The 13927-nt window shown below is 39.4% G+C and overlaps 1 protein-coding gene across 3 annotated transcripts in view; it reads left to right on the top strand.

Annotated features, from left to right (window-relative positions):
- ZFC3H1 (zinc finger C3H1-type containing) overlaps positions 1-13927 on the top strand; it is a 64250-nt gene that overhangs the window by 12467 nt on the left and 37856 nt on the right. The window contains exons 3-5 of one of the 3 annotated variants that reach the window (XM_079773643.1): positions 5832-5896; positions 9385-9580; positions 10478-10710. In XM_079773643.1, coding sequence (XP_079629769.1) covers positions 5832-5896; positions 9385-9580; positions 10478-10710 — 494 coding nt within the window. Of the gene's footprint in view, positions 1-5831; positions 5897-9381; positions 9581-10477; positions 10711-13927 lie in introns of all 3 variants that reach the window. The other 2 variants (XM_079773642.1, XM_079773644.1) reach the window with 2 other exon arrangements.

The following is a 13927-nucleotide window of genomic DNA, read 5'->3' as shown; positions in this document are numbered from 1 at the left end:
TTGTTGTCTCTGGTGTTTCTTGTTTTTGGCACTTCCTTTTCTTGAATACTTGGTGATTCATTTAAAAAAAAATTTTTTTTAATGAGTCGCTCATTTTTTTTTGAATTTTTTTGGTGGGAGTTTTTTGAGGCCTGACACAAAGTTGGATTCCCCAGAGAGGATTTGCTTTTGCTGCTGCCAGGCACTTGAGTGGACTTTTGCTCTCAGACCACTTTATATTTGAGGTTTTCAAGGCCATCCATATGGTATAAAGTTGGTTGCAAACCTGAGTGGTGACTGATTTTGTTACACATTCTTAGGGACATTCCCCCCGCCGCTCCCCCCCGCCCCCCTTTAATACCATGATTCCAGAAGACAGTTTTGAAAAGTATAATCCAGTGGGATAGAAAAGACACACATTAAGTACCATAGAGTATAATAAAAATTTATGTATGGAAGCCTTCAGTAACACAGAGGAAGGATAAAAAATATCTTACTTGGGTTTAGGAAATTTTCATAGTTATGGAATGAGTTGGAATTTTTCCACTTGGGAAGTCAGATGAATCGAATAAACAGATGAAGTTAAAGATCTTTTAAAAGATATTGGATTATGGGTGCAATGTGGGCTACATGGTATATTTCTAAGAGTGGTTAGATATGAATTTACAAAAGGATAGGTGAAATTGGATAATGAAGGGCCTTGAATATCTTGTGAAAGAATTTACTATTTATTTTTCTGATTTATTGATTTTAGAGAGAGAAGAAGGGAGAGAGAGGATAAAACAACATCAATTTGTTGTCCCACTTATGTGTGCATTCATTGGCTGATTCTCATATGTGCCCTGATTGGGAATGAGGACCAATTGAGCTATCAGGCCAGGGCTTGCTAAAGAATTTAGAGTTTCTTTAAGTATCAAGTGGGCAGTCAGATATTTTTAAACAGGAAAATGATGAGATCAGGTATCTGTTTTAGGAAAATAACTGGCAGCAGTATAAATGAGTTATTGGGTGAAAACCAAAAAGAATAAAACTTATCTGAATCAATAAGTTGCAGTATTTCTACTTATGCATTTTCTCTTCCAATCTTCAGCAAGACTCAGCTCTGCAATCAAACCTTCAAAATTATTGGTCATCTTTTTTTCCTTTTTTTTATTTTATTTTATTTCTCTCAGCTCTTCTAAACCATCATCATTTTTCAGGCTTTTACTCAGCCTTTATCTCTATTGTCAGCCTATGAGCTTACCTCTACTTGAAGTGATCTCATTCAACTTCCAACTTCTCACTTCCTGACTGTAAACTTATATATTCATATTGATTTTCACTCCAGTTCCTCCACTCTGAAAAAGTGGTACTACTTCTCATTTATGGCCACTTTGTTTTAACCTGTATTCCTGGCTCTAACTTCTCCCACCTTCTTTGGACCTTGCTCTGTGTATTTTGATTAATCTTTAACCACTTTCTCTTAATGGGTTTTTATTATAACCATATTTTAGAGTTCCATCCCAAAATTTAAACATTCCCTCCTCCCCATCCTGCATTCTCCTTTAACATGTCTTTTTAACCAGACTTCTGGAAAGAGCAAGTGTTTGCTGACTCTTTTCACTTCACTGCTTATGCTTTCTTAACCCAGTGCAGTCTGCTTTTCCATCCTTACTAGAATACTGAGACTACTCATGGCAAGGTTATGTTGAGCTAATTGTGGAATTCATTTTTCATTTTTATTCATTTTTTTTTCCATTTCATTCATTCAAAAATTAATGGAGCACTTTATTCTAGGCTCTTGGAACTACATCACTGAACAAAATAGTCAATAATTTGTGCCTTCATGGTCTTGCATTTTAGAAAGGGAGACAATAAATAACAGTTTTAGAAAGAGAGAAACTGTAGAGGGTAAGTAAGATGGGGTATCTGGTACAGGTTGCAGTATTTTTTTATTTTTTTAATCCTCACCCAAGGATATTTTTCCATTGAGTTTTAGAGACAGTGGAAGAGAGAGGGAAAGACAGAGAGAAATATCAGTGTGAGAGAAACACACCGATTGGTTGCCTCCTGCATGAGCCCAGGGAGGAGCCTGCAACTGAGGTACTTGCCCTTGACCGGAGTCAAATCCGGGACCCTTCCGTCCATAGGCCGATGATATGTTCATGGAGCCAAATCAGCTAGGGCCAGGTTGGGGTATTAATGAGTGATTAGGAGGCCTGAATTTGAAGATGAGATTTAAACACAGAAGTTTTGAAGACGCTGAGGAAATAGCCAAATGGATATCAGGAGGAAGAGGTTTCTAGGCAAATAGAATGAAAAGCTAGAGCAGTGATTTTTTTCTTTTACTGTGGTCCTTGTACCAGCATTAACTGGGAACTTTATAGAAATGCATACTCTCAGACCCTACTCCAAATACTGAATTGGAAACTCTGGAAGTGGGGCCCAGCAATCTATATTTAACAAGCCTTCCTGTTGATTCTAATACCTCCTAAAGTTTGAGAATCACTGAACTAGGACAGCGAATTTCCATCTTTTTCATCATATGACACACATAAACTAATTACTAAAATTCTGCAGCACATCAGAAAATATATTTTTTGCTGATCTGACCAAAAAATAGGTATAATTTTGATTAATTCATACAGAATGGCTGTTGTTGAGTTGGCTGTTATTATTTTTTTATTTGACAATCTAAAGGAAGAGAGGTCGGTGCCCCTGACTAAGCAATCAGGTATCACATGCTTTAAGAATTCTTGTGGCACCCCAGCTGAAAATCGCTGAACTAGAATAATGACCCTAAGGCAGAGGGTTACCTGGATTATTTGGGGAATAACAGGGAGGCCTATGCCACTAAAGGAGAGTGAGTGCCGGCTTGTGTGGCTTAGTGGTTGAATGTCTATCCATGAACCAAGAGGTCAGTAGTTTGACTTCCAGTCAGGGCATGTGCCTGTGCAGGCTTAATCACCAATAGGGGGCGTGCAGGAGACAGCCAATCAATGCTTTTCGCTCATTGATGTTTCTATCTCTCTGTCCCCCTCCTTTCCCCTCTCTAAAAAGTAGTAACATATTTTTTAAAAAAAGAGAGAGTGAGGGGGATGAATAGTGGGAGAGAAGAGGTCGAAGATCATAGGGATAGATCTTTCAGAGCCTTGTAAGAACTTTGGTTTTTATTTTGAATGATTCTTGAGCAAATTCTTGGCATAATTTATTTTATACATATTCTCAAAGGATCATTATGACCTTTGAGATCTATATTCAGTGATGTTTTTCTCACTAATCTTGAAATTGTGGGGTTTCTGTGATACCATACACATCTGGAATTTCTTATAATTTCTGAGTTTTCTTTAAAAATTTTCTTGGTAACTTAACTGTTGATGTCCTCTGTGTTCCATTTTTCTGGGGTGTTTTCAATTATGGTTTTAACTACCACCTATATCATGATGACTGTCTCTAGCTCAGTTTAGGATACCATGTAATCATTTTTAAAATACTGCATTCATTTTGGAAGTATTGAGAATTGAAATAATTTTATTGTAGAGACACATTTTATTGGTAGACACATGACACTGGTGATTAACTATATGCTTGGTTTTAAACAATAACCTGCTTTTATACTCTTTGTGTAAAGTTAAATTTATAGTGTGAAATTTATGGTTTGTATACTTGCCTCTATGCTACTTTAAAGGAGGATGCTGCCACCAGTTATAGATAAGATAGATCCTCATCAACTAATAGGCTTCTCATGTAGGAGCAAAGTTTAGTGCTTTTTACACTTATTACTGAAAGTCTGTTTGTCTTTATTTTTTTTCATTTTAGTATTCTTGGAAGTATATTCAATTTTGCTGTAATGTGACATGCATTCCTATAAATCACTACACTGCATAATTTGCACAATAAAAACCACAGGGCCGAAACCGGTTTGGCTCAGTGGATAGAGCGTCAGCCTGCGGACTCAAGGGTCCCAGGTTCGATTCCGGTCAAGGGCATGTACCTTGGTTGCGGGCACATCCCCAATAGGGGGTGTGCAGGAGGCAGCTGATCGATGTTTCTAGCTTTCTATCCATCTCTCTTCCTCTCTGTAAAAAATCAATAAAATATATTTAAAAAAAAAAACCCACAGGGTTTATGAACAAAATGGAATTAGAGAAAAATTTAAAAACTGTGTCAGTGACACATGAAAAAAAATAGGAACCTCATAAAAATTGTAGTGCAGCTGTACATGTTAAAAGGGGTAAAAAAAAATGCTTCAAATAATACAATAAATGTCATTTTACTTTGAAAAAGACCTAAAATGTGTGTGGAAGATTTTCAGCTTATGAATTACTAGAGGCCCAGTGCATGATTGAATCATGCACGTGTAGGGTCCCCTACACGCTTTCGCTTTCGATCGCGGGGGAGCTGGGTGCCTGTCCGCTGGTGCACCAGGCCTTTCAGAAGCCTCCGGCTCGGCAGAGGCTTCTGAAAGGCCTGGTGCCGGAGCAGACAGGCACCCAGCTCCCCCGCTTTTGATGATCCGCGGCGGGACGTGAGCTCCCTGCCCCAGAGGCCCCTTCTGATCCGCAGCACAGCCATGGCGCAGATGCTGAGCTCCCGCCGCCGCTGGCGACACGAGCTCAGCGTCACACTGGCCCAATCGGCTACCCCGGCCAACCCGAGTCCCGCCCCCTGCGCCTCCCGCTGGCCCAATCGTGGGCGTAGCGGAGTGATGGTAATTTACATATTACCATTTTATTAGGTAGGATTATAAAGTAGAGCAAGGAAGGTTATCTGAATTTGGATAGTAAGCTGTTACACCAGATATGGATGAGTGTGGCTGATAACATACACAGTGAACTGAAGTTGGTAGATGCTCAAAGTTTGTGGGGTTTATGTATATCTACATGGCTTGGATCACCAGGGGGTTAGTTTTATGCATTCTCAGTGTTTCTTGGAGACAAATCACACTTAAGCAAACATGAAATTTGTATTATGCTCAAATTATTTTCTAATGTATCAGTCATGTTGCAACAAATTCACATTTTCAAAATAAGCATTAAATTTAGCTTATTTGGTGATTTTCCTTCTACTTACTTTGTCTAGGGTACTTGTTCAGTAATTTCTCCATTTGTTGAATAAATTGCCTGTTCTTTTACCAGTAGGTCTTAGGCAATCAAGTTAGGATGTTTAGAACACTGACAGATGAGGGGGGAAAACTAAACTTAGACTTTAGACTTCATTTGTGTCATCTTGAGGAAAGACTCTCTTTTAGCTTCAGAAGTGTATCTCAATGCTATTGTAAATATACTATAACTTCATTGTGTGTAACTTTATTGTTGAGCAGTTATAGGTTAGATAATGCATAAATAAGATTTTGTAAATAACTTTTTCAGAAATCTGGGCCCAAGGCTAGAATTCTGGAAAAATGTTGGTTGGATTTAATTTTATTGGTACTTAACCTACTTGTGCTGATGCTTTTCTAGATAGAGGACCATTTCTGTGGTGTATAAATCCAATACAATCTCTAAATGTTGAGTTCATTTCATTTAGAGGTCTGAATTAATTATATTTTATCAATGTGTTTTATATATTTTATAATGAAGCTTTGCTTGCTGTCTACTTCTGTAGTTCTCATAATTATTTTTCGATTAAAAATCTTTTTATCAAAATGGGCTTTTAGTTTATAATTTAATATTTTGAACCACTAGCTTTCTAACTTTTAGGAATGAGACCAATGTGAGAAGTTTTGTCAGATTTTAATTTTCTCTAACAATATTCTTTTGCTTGAGAGATTGAGAAAATGAGACCCTTTAAAATAATTAATATCAAACATTATATAGCATTTATTTTAAGTTGATTATAGCTCCCTCAAAGTATGCTGTTTTGTTTTAAAGGATTAGAAGATAAGGAACAAAATTTAGCAAGACGACTTAGTGCCTCAGATATCCTATCTGAAAAGGTAAGATACTACTTTGTGGAATTGGATAGCTCTGTAAGACTGACTGTTGTACTGCTTTACTCTGTTCTTTCGAAAGGGAAATTGCCTTGCTTTCCACTAATTTACTTTCATCATTGTGATATCTTTATTTGGACATAAGCTTAAAGATAAGAAAATCTGGAGAGACATCTTGGAGTATTTTTCCACTGGGTTCAATTAAATTGGTGTTTAATTAAAGTGTTATTTATTTCCTTAGATTGCTCTCTTGGTTTGTTGAAACTTAATTTTCATTCAGATAATTTTCTTTTTTAATTATGGGAGGCATCCTGTGTGGGAAAGCTTCAGAGTTAGACAAACCTTTCGGCTGCCTCCTGCAATGCAATGCCCCACACTGGGGATTGAGCCCTCAACTTGGGCATGTGCCCTGACTGGTAATCAAACTGGGACCTTCTGGTTCATTGGTCAACGCTCAACCACTGAGGCACGCTGGCTATGCAGCTGACTGATCTTGTGTAAGTCTTTGCTTGCCTCTGGTTTTCTTCTTTATAAAATGAGTTTAATGTCATCTGTTCTCTGGGTTTGTTGTGAGGTTCCACAGGATAAAATACAGAGGCATCAAACACTGTGTTTAACATTTAATAGGCAGTTAATAATCCATGCCTTTTGTTGTTGTTGTTGAATTAGAGATCTGGAAATAGCTGCATTTAATATTTCAGCTAGTTTTTATGAGTAAATGGTAATGATGCAAAGAGCCTAGGAGCTTTAGGAAAGAGGTGGTCCTGAATTTAAGGATGATAATATAACAGATACACATGGAACACATGCACATAAATGCATATATATGTGTATATGTTTTTGAATATCTTCCCAGCAATTTTGTAAAGTAAGTTGACATTATACAGGTTAAGTGACTTGCCTATAGTTACATAGGACTTAAATGTCAGAGCAAAGAGTTGAATGAAGTTCATTGCCCTTCTTGCTGATCAAATAGCTCCTTTAAATAGCATATAGTTGCACGGTAGAATTAGTGGTTTCTTTCTTTTATTCTAAAAGGAGTAGTTGCAAAAAGTAATTAAAGACTTTTAAGTCTCAATGGAACAGTGATGATAGCTTTATTTTAAACTCTCCAGATCAGTACTGTCCAAAATCTAATAGAATTTTCTATAATAATGGAAATGTTCTATATCTGTAGTCTTTAATATGGTAGGTATTAACCACATGTGGCTGTTAAACACTTGAAATGATTATTGTGGCTGAGGAACTTAATTTTGTATTCAGTTTTGGTTATTTAAATTTAAGCAGCCAGATGTGACTCATTGCTACTGTATTGGACAGCATGGCTCTAGAACTTTAGTACTAAGCAGTAGAATTTGGTATGTTTAAGTGACTGTAGAGTAAAAAAGAATCATAATCATTTTAAAACTCATTTTTTACATGTATTTCCAAATAGTGGGAAAGGTAACTATATCCTGGTTTGTATAAACTGAAGTAATGGTAGTTCAGTTAGGGATTTATAATAGTTCATGTAAGGGTGAAACCTGTTGATATAGGAACTACTGTTTCTTTATGCTTAAGAATTAAATAATTTAATTGGGTTTTAGGAAAAAATGTAATTACAATTCACCTATAAGAAGAAGTTATTAGAGCCCAGGTGGTGTGGCTCAGTGAATTGAGCGTCATTTTAAAGACCAGGAGGTCCCTGGTTTGATTCCCGGTCAGGGCACATACCCGGGTTGTGGGCTTGATCCCCAGTAGGGGGCATGCAGGAGGCAGCAGATCAATGTGTCTCTCTCATAGATGTTTCTCTCTCTCCCTCTCCCTTTTTCTCTATCTAAAAATCAGTAAGAACATAGTATTTTTTAAAAAAGTTACTAGATAAGTGATCTTTGACCTTTTAAGTCTTAGACTTGTGATTTTTTTGCCTCTTCCTCCATACAAACACATAAAGAAAAAACATATACAATTTTGCATTTAACTTTTAAGGGGTGGGGAGGCCGAAGAACCAAACCTCTTAACCTTATTCCCATGCAAATTCATGCACTCCATTTAAGAACCTCTGCTTAGATTGCCTGACATTTTCAGTTATATTTTAGCTAAAATGTATAGAATTTAATTTATAAAATTGTCTCAAAAGAGGTATTTTCAATCGGAAAAAAGGTCTCAGACATTTGCTCTGAACCTGTCTTCCTGTTTTAGCTTTTCTGAAGAAAAGTCTTGGGTGTTTAAAATATCCTATATAATAAAAGGGTAATATGCAAATTGACCCTAACTGCAGAACGACTGGGAACTACCGGTTGCTATGATGCGCAATGACCACCAGGGGGCAGACACTCAACGCAGGAGCTGCCCCTGGTGGTCAGTGTGCTTCCACAGGGGGAGCACCGCTCAGGCAGAAGCCGGCTCATGGCTGGCCAGTGCAGTGGCAGTGGCAGGAGCCTCTCCTGCCTCTGTGGCAGCAGTAAGGATATCTTACTAACGGCTTAGGCCTGCTCCCCGTGGGTAGCGGGCCTAAGCTATTAGTTGGACATCCCCCAAAGGCTCCTGGGCTGCCAGAGGGATGTCCACCTGCCGGTTTAGACCCGATCCCTCAGGGAGCGGGCCATCCCCTGAGGAGTCGCAGACTAGAAGAAACCACAGGCCGGGCTGAGGGATCCCCTGCCCCCTGAGTGCATGACTTTTTGTGCACCGGGCCTCTAGTTTTAAATATTCAGATAAATATTTATAGGTTTAGCACATGTAATGTTCAAATATAAGCAAGTCTTTACATATTTTTTCAACACTATACAGTTATAAAATACATATATTTTTAAAGTTTGCAACTTTGAATCTTGACTTTCAGTGTACCAGTTCTCTGTATTACTCACATGATGATCACTTTACTCTTCATTCCTTATCTCTCCTGGATCCTGGATTGAAATTTTTTTTTTTTTTTTTTTTTTTTTAGTTCACTGGCTTCTAGATTTTTATTATTTTTGTTTGGAAAGCCCAGTTAAATGCTAATCTCTAACCCTTAACTTTCCTTTTATATTTTAAGAATAGTTTATTGATTATTAGAGAGAAGGGGAGGGAGAGAGAGAGAGAAACATCGATTAAAGAGTTCAACGTTGATCCACTGCCTCCTGCATGCCCCCTACTGGGGATCGAGCCTGCAACCCGGGCATGTGCCCTAGACCAGGAATTGAACTGGCTGCCTCCTGATGCATATGACAATACCCAACCTACTGAGCTACACGGGCAAGGCCTTCTTTTTTTTGTATTATCCTGTTTCATCAGTTGTATTCTTTCCCTCCAACACTACACATGAACATACGTACAAATTGATCTTCTGTTTGTATTATAGGGACTAAATTAGGGTCTAGGACTATGGTAAGTAATCTTGTTTCCTTTATTTATATTTGCCATTTAAATATTTGCCTTAGAACCAACATTAAATTTTGATCATATAAAAGATTTGACTTGGTGAAATGTTTAAATTTAAAAGTTGCAACTTTTTTTTTTTTTTAAAGAAGCTTGGAGAAGATGAAGAGGAACTATCTGAACTACAACTTCGTCTTTTGGCTCTTCAGTCAGCCAGTAAAAAATGGCAACAAAAAGAACAGCAGGTGATGAAAGAAAGCAAAGAAAAATTGACTAAGATGAAAACCGTACCGCAAAAAGTTAAAACCAGTACAAAAACACATTCGGCCAAAAAAGTTAGCACTACAGGTGATCATTTTTGTTAAATTCTTTTAAATGATTTTGTATATCAGTATAGTGTCTAGATTTTAAGTCAGAAAGTTTTGAGTGTGGAGAATTATATGGCCTTGAATGGAGGACAATCCTATGTAAACAGAACTGAGGAATAGCTACATATATACACTGAGTGGCCAGATTATTATGATCTCTGAATGCATAATAATCTGGCCACTCAGTGTATTTGTATCTCACATGGATACCAAAAGTATTCTAGACTTTTGCTGGAGATCAACCACCTATTTGCCCTGAGCTTTCTATCAGCCAGTGCAAAGGGGAAAACTGATCAGGTGCACGATTTATAGTATCTTTGATATCAAATAAATGAGGTACTCAAGAGAAGTACACTGAGTGGCCAGATTATTATGCGTTCAGAGATCATAACAGATTATTATGATCTCTGAACGCATAATAATCTGGTCACTCAATGTATATCCTATATAATAAAAGGCTAATATGCAAATTGTCTCCTCGACCAGGAGTTCGACCAGCAGGCCGGCTGGCCAACCACCCATGTTTCCTCCCCCTGGCCAGGCTGGCCGGACCCCACCCATGCACGAATTCATGCACCAGGCCTCTAAAATAAATAAATAAATACATACATATATATATATATATATATATATATATATATATATGCATATATATATATATACACACATATATACACACACACACACACACACACACATATATATATGCATACATACACACTAAGTGGCCAGGTTATTATGCATTCAGATCATAATAATCTGGCCACTCAGTGTATATATGCTTTAATGAAAATTATTTTTAAAGCTCTTGTTTTCTTTTATCAGAGAAAATTTTAACTCTGATAGAGACTGATGTTTCTACATTTTTCATTTAAAGCTAAACAAGCATTGAGGAAGCAGCAAACAAAGGCATGGAAGAAACTACAACAACAAAAAGAACAGGAAAGACTGAAAGAAGAGGAACTGCGGAAACAAGCTGAAGAAGAAGAGAGAAGGAAAAGAGAGGAAGAAATCAGAAAAATTCGAGATCTCTCAAATCAGGAAGAGCAGTACAATCGATTCATGAAATTGGTTGGTGGAAAGAGGCGGTCAAGAAGTAAAGTAAGGAGTGTAAGAATATGAAATCAAAGCACTATTCAAATTTAAGTGTCCTTACCATTTTATTGCATAGATTCAATCAACTGAGAAACATAAAGTTCTTGTGCTTGATACAGCTTGTTATATAAATAACTGTTTTTGGTGAGAAGGAAAGGTAGATTGTAATTGAAAATGAATCTTTTATAGTTATAGGTGTTGAAAATAGAAGAAATAAAAGAAAGACTAAAATCATGGTTAGCAAATCCTACATTTAGCTTTTTTATCATTTCTAGTTAAATGAAAGTAGGATTACTAAATTGTAGTGAGGACTTATTCTAAAATGGCTGCTACCTAAGTACAGGGCAGAATTTCATTGATTTTTTATTATTTAGTAATGTAGAGTTAGAAATGTGTCATGCTTAATTGGTAGACTATTTTAAAGAAAGTTAAATCATCATATAGTAACTAGTGGCCCAGTGCACAAAATTTGTGCACAGAGGGGGGTTCCCTCAGCCCAGCCTGCACCCTCTCGCAATCTGGGACCCCTGGCTCCTAACCACTCACCTGCCTGCCTGTCTGATTGCCCCAACCCCTCTGCCTGCATGCCTGATCACCCCTAACTGCCTCTGCCTGCCTGCCTGATCGCCCCCAACTGCCCTCCCCTGCAGGCCTGGTTGCCCCCAACTACCTTCCCCTGCTGGCCTGATATTGCCCCCAACAGCCCTCTCCTGCTGGCCTGATCTTGTCCCTAACTGTCCTCCCCTTGCCAGCCTGGTTGCCCCCAATTGCCCTCCCCTGCCAGCCTGATCTTGCCCCCAACTGCCCTCCCCTGCAGGCCTGATTGCCCCCAACTGCCCTCCCCTGCTGTCCTGGTTGCCCCCAACTACCCTCCCCTGCTGGCCTGATCTCACTCCCAACTGCCCTCCCCTTGCCAGCCTGGTTGCCCCTAACTGCCCTCCCCTGCTGGCCTGATCTTGCCCCTAACTGTCCTCCCCTGCAGACCTGATCTCACCCCCAACTGCCCTCTTCTGCCGGCCAATTTGGTTCTGATTGGTCAGTTTCTATGCCAGTCAGCGTCAAAAGCTCTGCCTCCTAGACAGCCATTGGCTCCTCACAGTTGACCCAGATTTGGTTCTGATTGGTTGGTTTCTATGCCAGTGAACGTCTCTAGGCCTATCAATGGGGCCTGATCAGAAAGGCGGCACTGACCAGCAGCCCCGGTGGAGGCCTGGAGAGAAATGGAGGCGTGGCTGCTGGCCAGACTGGGAGAGAAAGAGAGAGGCAAGTCCTGATCAAAAGCTGCCACGGAGGCAATGGATCAGTCCCTGCTTCTCTCTTCAGGCCTCTCTCTGGCCCTGATTTGCAGCCCCCTCAGCAGTCAGTTTTGGGGCACTGCGCCTGCAGCAGAAGCAGTCAGTGCTGGGTTGCCATGGCAACCCAGCGCTGACTGCAGGACTGACTTCTGATTGGTCGAGCCTCCACCGTTACCAGACGTTACGACCCAGGGTTTTTATATATTAGGATAGCCTTAGTGGCTATTTATATATTTACTTTTATATATATTTTTATTGATTTCAGAGAGGAAGGGAGAGGGAGAAAAAGAGAGAGGGAGAAACATCAGTGATGAGAGAGAATCATTAATTGGCTGCCTTCTGCACGCCACCTATTGGGGATTGAGCCCAAACCTAGGCATGTGCCCTGACTGAGAATTGAACCCTGTGATCTCCTGGTTCATAGGTTGATGCTCAACCACTGAGCCACGCTAGCCGGGCACCTTAGTGGCTGTTTAGTTATCAAGCATTTGTGAGCCTTTAGTATATATGAATCATTGATAATGACTGAATGACTAATTCTCTTTTATGGATGGTGTCAGGAAGTATATCGGAAATTTGATATTGATCTAGTGCTATATATATATATATTTATTAAGGTATTTTATTTGTACATATCTTACTATTGCCCCCCCCCCCCCCACTGATCTAGTGCTATTATCAGTGATAATTTTTAGAACTCTGAGCTTTGAGATTACACTTGTGAATGTACTAAGAAGAAAAGAGGTGCTATTAAGAGTAAGAGCTCTTTAATTCTAGGGAGTCAGGAGTTTAATTTTCTTAAGCAAGGAATTTGTAAATTTGAACTTCTAAAAAACACTTTGATAGAATCTTCATTTAGAGAAAAATATTGTATTTGCACATTACTCCTATATCCATCTGTATAGGTTTTGCTAGTTTTTAGTTTGTTATAAACCATCTCTGTGAGTGACATTGTAAGAAGTAAAAAAGAAAATATGCAAATAGATCGACCAAGAGTTTCTAGTTTTCAGCTATTAATTTATAGCTAAAATGTAACTTTTTTGGAAATAATCTAAATACAGTTTTGATGATATTACACTTGAATTTATTTAGTTTTTTTTTCTTTTAATTCTCACCAGAGGACATGTTTTTCTTTGATTCTAGAGAGAGAGAAGAGGAGAGGGAGGAAGGGAGGGAGGGAGGGAGGGAGAGAGAGAGAAAAAAGGAGAGGGAGGGAGGAAGGGAGGGAGGGAGAGAGAGAGAGAGAAAAGGAGAGGGAGGAAGGGAGGGAGGGAGAGAGAAACAGAAACAGAAACAGAAACATCAATTGGTTGTCTCCCATCCTCCCCCCACCTGGGGATTGAATCCCCAACCAAGGTATGTGCCCTGACTGGGAATTGAACCTGTGACCCTTTGGTGCGTTAGATGATACTCTGACCAACTGAGCCACACCAGTCAGGGCTTTTCTAGTCTAGTTTTTTATACTGGGAGAGGACATAAGTATTAAAGATTTTGGTGTCATTTTATAGAGGAACTAGAGGCCGGTGCACGAAATTTGGGTACTTGGCGGGGGGTGGGGGGGGACAGTCCCTCATCCTGGCCTCTGCCCTCTTGTAGTCTGGGAGCCCTTGGGGGATGTCTGACTAACAGGCCTAAGCCGTCAGTCGGACATCCTTAGTGCTGCCGCAGAGGTGGGAGAGCCTCCTGCCATCGCTGCTGCCCTCGCCAGTCGTGAGCCCAGCTTCTGGCTGAGTGGCACGCCCCCTGTGGGAGCACACTGACCACCTGGGGGCAGCTCCTGCGTCGAGTGTCTGCCCCCTGGTGGTTAGTGCACGTCATAGTGACTGGTTGTTCCTCAGTTCGGTTGATTTGCATATTAGCCTTTTATTATATAGGATAGGTAATTAGTAGCTCAGCTAACTATGGAGGATTTCATTTTATTAAAATGTATAGATAGT

Source organism: Cnephaeus nilssonii (assembly GCF_951640355.1).
Source record: "Cnephaeus nilssonii genome assembly, chromosome: 6".
Classification (NCBI taxonomy): Eukaryota; Metazoa; Chordata; class Mammalia; order Chiroptera; family Vespertilionidae; genus Cnephaeus; species Cnephaeus nilssonii.
This window is presented reverse-complemented; position numbering and strand designations above follow the sequence as displayed.